The 8,721-nt window shown below is 42.3% G+C and overlaps 1 protein-coding gene across 1 annotated transcript; it reads left to right on the plus strand.

Annotated features, from left to right (window-relative positions):
* The first annotated feature begins 3,137 nt into the window (after positions 1-3,137).
* On the plus strand, positions 3,138-8,201 carry GADD45GIP1 (GADD45G interacting protein 1). The gene is made up of 2 exons (XM_039366973.1): positions 3,138-4,884; positions 6,562-8,201. Exons 1-2 carry the CDS (start codon positions 4,562-4,564, stop codon positions 6,893-6,895), a joined length of 657 nt encoding a protein of 218 aa, XP_039222907.1. The 5' UTR covers positions 3,138-4,561; the 3' UTR covers positions 6,896-8,201.
* Positions 8,202-8,721: the final 520 nt, after the last annotated feature.

Consider the following 8,721-nt stretch of genomic DNA (forward strand, 5'->3'; position numbering starts at 1 on the left):
AGAATTATGCCACTAGAGGGGACTCAAGTTCAAGATAGGAAAAAGAAAAATAAAATTTAGAAAATGACAGATAAAAGTATGGCATTTCAGCGGTTTTTGAAGAATTGGGACTAAAATTTATAACTAATCTGCCAGCAATAATCACTGCATCTGTAAATGTATTTTTTAAAGATTATAAAGAAGAGGTCAAAGATGTGACAGACAACAATATGGAAAAAATTATGGGCAAAAGGAATGGTATCCAAGAATTCCATAGATAGCAAAAAAAACCAAAAACAAAAAAAACAAACAGATCATCAAACAAATCAACCCAAAAGTCTCATTTGAGACAGAAATGATCAGGCTCGTGATATCATACTTCAGACATATTATGCAAAGGGAAGGTGGGAAAGGTGGAAAGAGAAGAGGATGACCAGCAGTAAGGTAGATGGACTCAATTACAGTAGCAGTAAGTGTAAGACCACACCTGGAATACTGCAGCCAATTTTGGTCACCATATCACAAAAAAGATGTTGCAAGTTTGAAAACAATTCAGAGAAGAGCAACTAAGATGATCAAAGGCATGGAGACTAAAACATACAAAGAACGCTGCAGGACTTGGGTTTGGCTAGTCTAAAGAAAAGAAGAAACAGAGGCGACATGATAGCAGTGTTCCAGTATTTGTGGGACTGCCACAAAGAAGAGGGTGTCAAACTATTCTCCAAAGCACCAGAAGGCAGGACAAGAAACAATGGTTGGAAACTGATCAAAGAGAGAAGTAACCTGGAATTAAGGAGAAACCTCCTGACAATGAGGACAATTAACCAGGGGAACAGCTTGCCTCCAGAAATTGTGGGAACTCCATTACTGGAGATTTTTAAGAGACTAGACAGTCACTTGTCTGAGAGGGTATAGGTCAGGGGTAGGCAACCCAAAACACTCAAAGAGCCACTTGGACCAGTTTCCCACCAAAAACAAAACACTGGGAGCCACAAAACCCTTTTGATATCTAAAATGAAGATAATACTGCATATATCCTTTTTTACCTTTATTATAGGTGTGTGTGTGTGTGTGTGTGTGTGTGTGTGTGTAGGTCTTTGGTTATTCGGGTTTTCTCCCACGTAAAATTGGAAGTGTCTTGGCGACGTTTCGACGAAGCTTCGAGGAGCACGAAGCTGAAAACACCAGCCTGAAGATGATGAATGGGACTTCGTTGAAATGTCGCCAAGACACTTCCAATTTTACACAGGAGAAAACCCGAATAACCAAAGACCTACATACAAACACCCGTGAAAACCTCAGAAAACACACACACACACAGGTAAAAAAGGATATATGCAGTGTTATCTTCATTTTAGATGTCAAAAGGGTCTCTCTCTCTCTGACTCTCTCTCTCTCCCTCCCTCTCTCCTATCTGCTGCTCACCTGGCAAGCTGGCTTCAAGTTGTTCTCCAACAAGCTCAGGGGTAGGCAACTTCGGCTCTTTTATGACTCATGGACTTCAACTCCTGAGTCAGCATAGCTGGGCTAGCTAGCTCTCTCCTGCTCTTCCTGCAGAGACGCAGCAAAGGGAGGAGCTCAGCCCAACAAGCTTTTCAGCTCCTCGGAGAACACTGTGAGTGCAATCTCTTTTACACACACACACACAAACAAACACAAACACACACACACATACATAGAGAGACAGAGAGAGAAGCAGGGAAGCGCAATTGCCTCTCTCTGTCTCTGCCTCTCTCTGCAAATGGCAGAGGAGGCTGGGAGCCACAGGGGAAGGCTCAAAGAGCCGCATGCGGCTCCGGAGCCACAGGTTGCCGACCTGTGGTATAGGTTCTCCTGCTTGAGCAGGGCTAGGGTTAGAGTTAGGATTAGGGTTAGAGTTAGAGCTGGAAGGGATCTTGGAGGTCTTCTAGTCCAGCCCCCTGCTCAAGCAGGAGAACCTATACCATCTCAGACAAGTGACTGTCTAGAAGACCTCCAAGGTTCCTTTCAGCTCTATTCTATTCTAACCTAATGTTCTTCTGAAAAAACTTATTCAGTTTTATATAGCTTGTATTTTTTTAGTTTTTTGTCTTTTTTTATTTTTTTTCTGTTATTATTTTTACAAGATTGTGTTTTCAAATATTTAATAAAAGAAAGGAAAAGAAAAAAGTGGGCCCAGGAAACCATAAACCAATCAGCTTGACATCTTCACTTTGGAAAATCCTAGGAAAGATAATAAAGTAAGGAGTTCCTAAGCACTTAGAAAGGAACAAGTTGATTACTAGAAGACAAATTAGTTTGTACCAAACACTATTACCCGTGTTGCCCCAAAACCAAGATCCAGTCTTATATTTTTTTTTGCCTCCAAAAGAGGCACTAGGTCTTATTTTCGGGGGATAGTTTACCTTAGGACCGCTGCAACCAGGCCTCCCATGCCCCAACACCTGTCACGCTGCTGCTTGACTTTAGTGGCTACTTGCCACCTCTTGTGGCCGGATGCCATGTCGTGCATGGCGCATGGTGCTTCATATCGGTGCTGCCATTCGTGGAAGGAGACTGTACCATGTGGCAGGCTGCATGGTGTTTCATGCCAGTGCTGTTACTTGTGGGAGGAGGCCGCACAGCACTTTGGGCTGTTGTCGCTGCTCACAGCAGGAGGCCACATGGTGCTTCACACCACTGCTGCTGCTCACAGCAGGCAACAGCCCAAAGCATTGTGCAGCGTCCTGCCATGAGCGGCAACAGCCTGAAGCACCGCGTGGTGTCCTGCTGCGAGTGGCAGCACCAGCGTGAAGCACCATGTAGCCTCCTGCCACAAGTAGCAGCAATGGCCTGAAATGCTATGCAGCCATGAGTGGCAGCACCAGCATGAGCCACGCAGTGCAATAAATGTCAGGGTGTGGGAGGCCTGGCTGTGGCGGTCCTACCGGTAAGCGGCACATGGCGTGGGGCACCTCCACCCCTACCCCTGCCCTAGCTTGATTTTTAGGCATGCGTTTCACCCCAAAACTAGGGCTTATTTTGCGGGTAGGGCTTATATTTAGCCCACCTCCCAAAATCAAGCTAGGGGTTATTTCGGGGTAGATCTTACCCCGAAAGAGAAACACGGTATTTTTTTTTTTTTACAAAAGTGACTAGAAGAGCAAGGAACTTCTATAGATGCATGTAGTATACCTGATGGAGGATTAAATAATATATTTCATTAATGGAGCTGATCATTATCAGAGCTAGTATCAGAAACTGCATTTTGTAACAATGCTGAAGATGTCAGAAAGATCTATGCTACTGCATCAGTGTCCATACTATTAGATGTTCTTCATTGTAGTATCGTTCTATAAATGTACTGCATATACTAGTATATAAAAATTCCTCTGTGGATAGATGACCTTCACATTTTTAACCAAAATACCATAAAAATCCAATTAGCCGACATGCCCTTTTCATGGCATTTTGCTTAATAATTTGAGGATCTACTTATACATGGATGGGCTTATATACAATTATATATACATACAATTACATGTGGAAAATATTTTAAAAATATTTAAAGAAACTATTATGATCCATTTTCTATTACTGTATTGTATTTTATTGCACATTACACTGTATACTGTATTTCACTGCATTGCATTTCAATAAATTTATACTATATTTCATTGTCCACCCAAGGCCTTCATCCGTTTCTATGGCATCCTGCTTGTAATCCACAGGGTGGATTAATTATTAAATTAATTAATATATTAAATTGTTAAATCCCCATGATGTTAAACTGCTTTTGATATCTTGTAATAAAATGGAACCACTTGTAGCTTTAGGGACATTTAGGGAAAGCAGGATTGAAAATAAAAAAAGTCTGCTGAAAACATTACTCCGAGGGGCAGTTAAAGACAGAGTAGCCCTAAAACAGGGGTTCCCAACCGGGGGTGCGAGACGATATTCCAGAAGGTGCGAAAACTTGGGTTTTCAAAATTATAGTATATATGCATAATTCGTTGCCGTTATTTCGAACTTTTGTAAGGGGTGCGAGAATATATCAGAAGCGTTTTAGGGGTGCGGGGTATAAAAAAGATTGGGAGCCGCTGCCCTAAGAGGATACCCAAATATTTCACATGCATTAATTTTTCAGACAAAAGCCTTTTTGCAGTCGCGCTGCAATTGAGGAACCTTAGCAGATTTTAGAAAAATTACAGCTGTGCAAATTTTCATGTAAACAAATGTCGTTAAGATGCCATCGCTCCTTTGAAGCCTTCCCAAATCCTAATGCACGGTTTAACGAAGCCATGTTGTGTCGTAAAGCACTTGTGCAAAGATGCACTGCAATTTTTAGAAATATAAAGCAAAGAAAAAAATAACATCGGAATCAAAGTCAACTTTGTGTCACACTTTACTGTTTCTATGACGAAATACCATTCACCGCCTCCCAGCAAAACCTTCACGAACATTCGCAACGTTCCAAAGATGGAGGTGCCCGCAGCGATGAACAAACTTCAAAATGGCGCCCGACATGCGCCAGCATCCAAAATGGCACTGCCCACGGGAAGGGGGGGCTAATTCCAAGAGGGCCCCCTCTATAATTCCGGTCACCTGCTAAGCGCCTTGCAACATGGCGGCCCGCGGAAGTCGGCTGGTTCTCGGTGGTGTCAGGCTGTATAACGCCAAGCCGCTTAAGTTACAACTGAAGGGAATTTATCGGCCGGACCCTGCCGATCCCCGCACTCCGGCCTGGCATTTGACGTTCGAATATGAAGCCAAGCTATTTGGGCGCCATGGGCAAGCCTCCGGGGTGGACCCGGCCCGGTTGTGGCCGTCGTTGGAGAAGCTGCAGGAAATGGAAGCTGAGGAGAGAATCTGGTACCCCTCCTTGAAGGAGATGCAGCAGTCGCTGGATGCCAAAGAGAGTGAGGCCCAAGCCAAGCAGAGGCAGAAGTAAGGAAGGCAGAAGGAGGGAGAATGCGGGTGGCTGCCTTTTGCGAGATCGGACTGAGGGCTGGAGCGAGGAGGCAAGGCGCCGCCTCTCGAGCCAGCGGGGCCGAGGAAAGCCGTGAGCGCCTTTCTCGCGTGGGAGACCGCCGGGATGCAATTTCAGCCCTCGGGTTTGCTGGGACGTCGCTGAGTCATCTGTTCTTAGCGTCACTCTAATCCAGGATTTCTTAACTCTTTTGCTCTCGGGAGCAAAATTACGGCGGACCTCAAAAGATCAACATAGGCTAACAAATAATTTTGATTTCGCGGACGCGTGAGAAGGGCTTCGGAACACCACCCCCCCAGGCTCTAGAGCCTCACTTTAAGAAACACCGGCCTGATGAAAGGAGCTTTGTAAATGCCTGGTCCCATGGGCCCGTTTGCCACTGAGCCACGAATCCACATACTTTGGGAATGAACCCTTGAGTTGCCCTTAGGCTTCTGACTTGCCCAATTGCACACACTTTCCGAAGCCACATCAGAGAGGTTGTTGCAGAATAACAACAGAGGAAGGCCTCTCACAGCAATATGAAATGAAAATTATATACCTCTGAGACTCTTGGTGTGGGAATAAGGATTTGTGAGTTGCAAAGGGTGGATTAGTAGATCTCCCACAGCAGAGCAGCATCTATAAGCATTTGTTCAGTGTCCATTTTTTGGGCAATTATTTCTGCACCAATAAAAATCCTTTTATTTTTTCATTTTGCATATTTAAATATAGTTTGCTTTATAGGCATTTTTACTCTGGGTGTAATTTCAGCTGTATTGAAGGAGGCTAGTACAGCTGTCCTCGGGCATTCTTAGGTGTGCCATGAGTGTACCCATTTGAAGCAAAGCATCTGATAAAATTCAGAGCAAACAATCTTTGCATTAATAAAAACTAAGCAAAATTGAGATTGCCATGCTATGGTTTAGTGTTCCTGCTTTTGCCTGGTAGATAAGTTCCAGAGCAAGGTGATGTAGAAGTTGCTTTGCTCAGGACTCTTTCTTCCCTCTCATGAAGTGGTGGAAGTGCCAGATGAATCAGGGCATAGTATAATAATCTAAACAAAATTAAAATACTTTTGATAGATGACTTCTTTGTAAAGCAGTGTTTTTCAACCCTGACAAACTTCAGAAGTGTAGACTTTAAATCCCAATTGGCTAGGGAATTCTGGGAGTTGAAATTCACACATCTTAAACTTGAAAAATACTGCTGTAGAGAAATATATGCTATATGAAATTGTAGGATCTTTTAAGAAGCACATTTGCAATTTGAGTAACATGCTCATGTTAGATAGCAGATAAGATGGCATTTGTTATGTGATATTTCCACTGATTTGAGCCTTTATTGTAACTTTGGGATTTTTCTACATTACTTTGAGAAGTGATATAAAATGCAATTTGTAAATTGCTGATTTAACAGGTTAAATTGGACACCTCCCAATATTTTAGATCAATGTCATGGTATCTCTATGAACACTATCCAAAATGAATATTTTAAATTGTAAAGCTATTGTAGATTTAGGTGTTAGAATAACTATTTAGTATGAACCTATTCACCCATTAAAATGAAAATGTTGAAAATAAAGTGAAAACATATTTTTCTATATCTAGAGCTGTACAATATTTTGTTTCATAGTTTTGTCTTTTGCTTTATAGAGAGGAGATCATTGCTGCCAAAATGGCCAAAATGCCACAGATGATAGAAGACTGGCAGAGGGGAAAACAGCAACGCAAGCTCAAAGAACAGCAAGAAAAAGAACGACGGCGGTTGTTACTGGCTGAGGCCCGGGAGCAATATGGCTATCATCTGGATCATCACAGTCCTGAATTCCAAGAGATGGTAATAGAGAGGGAGAAGATTAAACGGATGGAGCAGAAGGAGGAGAAAAAACGTATGAGGGGGATTCTGGCCAAAAAAGCAATGGAAAGCAAAATTCTTGCCTCATCTTCAGATAACAAGAAGGAGACGGCTGAACAAAAAGATACCTAAAATGCTGTATTATCAGTCTTTGAAATAAGTCTGCTTACAGATTGTGCAATATAATTCTCAGAGGCCCAATTGGTTTACTGTACTTTTCATCATGCATTAAAGGCCAATTTAGAATTCTTATGGAACATGGAATGCTTCACTGTACAGAACATTCTAATGTCCTTTCTCTGCCCTGCCATAACCATTTGAAGCTTCAACAATGGATTTTTGAATGGCGAATGCATTCTCAGAATTCCTTTTCTCTCTCAAAAGAGCAAGCTCTATTTCCACTACCAGGCCGTGACCTATTTGGAACTGGACCACACAAGAGATGGGCTAGTGTGCTTGCACAGTCCACTTGCGCAAGAGGCACCCTAAAAGATTCTTGCATGAGTGGAACTGCACGCTTGCATTCCAGCCAGCCACTTGTGCAACCCAGTTACCCTCCCCCCCCCCGGCCAGTCCACCAAACCGCTTGCTCTAAAAGCAGAGCAGTGAGAGCAGAGGCTGGGTGGGACAAACGCACCCTGCTCCACTTCCCTGACTCACTGAGTGTGCCTGCGCAGGATACCCGATCCACTTTTTGGAGCATCAGGCAGCCTCAGTGAGTCTGAAGGAGCATGAAACTGTGCCACCAAAGGCTTCTTCATGCTAAAAGCTTTTGCAAATAGACAAAAGGCTTTGGGGGAGTGATCGCGTGCTACTTCAGGCCTTCTATCCCTTTTGGTGTGGAGAAGCCTGAAGGATCACAAAACCGCGCCTCCAAAGCTTTTCTTTCTGGAGCTGCACACAAGTTTGCATGCCAGCGCACCGTTCGCACAGCCCCATTCCCCTCCCCCCCCCCCAGCCAGGCCACAGCAAAGGTTGGGGACCGCTGATCTAACTGCCAAATTCTGTTTGTTGAATAAATATGTTTGGAGTTTTAAGTAATAATGTACTTTTAATCAAATGCTGGAATGTGGTTAAATATATTTGTGAGGCATCTAAAAACAAATTGGAAGTTGTATAAAGGGAAAGGAGTCGCCTGACTATAGGAGTCAGGTCTCATCTGTTTCAAGGGCCATTGAGCCAGTGCTGTCCTAAGACGTTTCTGTGGTCATGTGGCCAGCATGACATCACAGAGTACTATTACCTTCCTACCAAAGTGCTACCTGTTTACTCGCATTTGTATGCTTTCGAACTGCTAGATTGGTAGGAGCTAGGGCAAGGACGGGAGCTCATCCCATTCCACGGCTCTCAGGTTTCAAAACTGGGCTGTTGGCTTTCCAGCCGACAAGCTTAGTGTCTTTTTTTTTTAATATATTTTATTGATTTTTTAAAAAAAAAACATAAATCACTCAATAATTGGTGAACAGTGTATTGTCTGGGTTACATTTATAAAACAATCATTAATTATTTTTATAATCTGTATTCCACATATTAATTTTAATTGATTTCCTGTTTCCCCAATGTAATCTCCTTTGCAAACATTGAGTTAATACAATTCTTATTGTTTTGATAAATAACAATTGAATGTATATTTTTCCCCAATATTCCTAAAAAAATAATCATTAGTATAATATTACTTTTTATTCAATCATTCTGGTTGCCTTATCATAGATCCTGTTACAATCCTTATTTTAGTTTATTTCTCCCATCAAATTCTAGATATTCTTACTGATGATTTTCTCAAAAATTAATTACATTTACAAGAAATTACATAAGATTATTGGTGATTTTGAATATGAAAATATTTGTTTAGTTGGTGACTTTAATGCAATCGTAGATAGAGAATTAGACTATAAAAGTGAGAGTGTAAGAAAAGGGACAAATACTACCTGATACTTTTTTCAAAATGGCAGAGGAAT

This window comes from Crotalus tigris, unplaced genomic scaffold (genome assembly GCF_016545835.1).
Source record: "Crotalus tigris isolate CLP2741 ecotype Arizona unplaced genomic scaffold, ASM1654583v1 scf7180000020503.524756, whole genome shotgun sequence".
NCBI classification, from domain to species: Eukaryota; Metazoa; Chordata; class Lepidosauria; order Squamata; family Viperidae; genus Crotalus; species Crotalus tigris.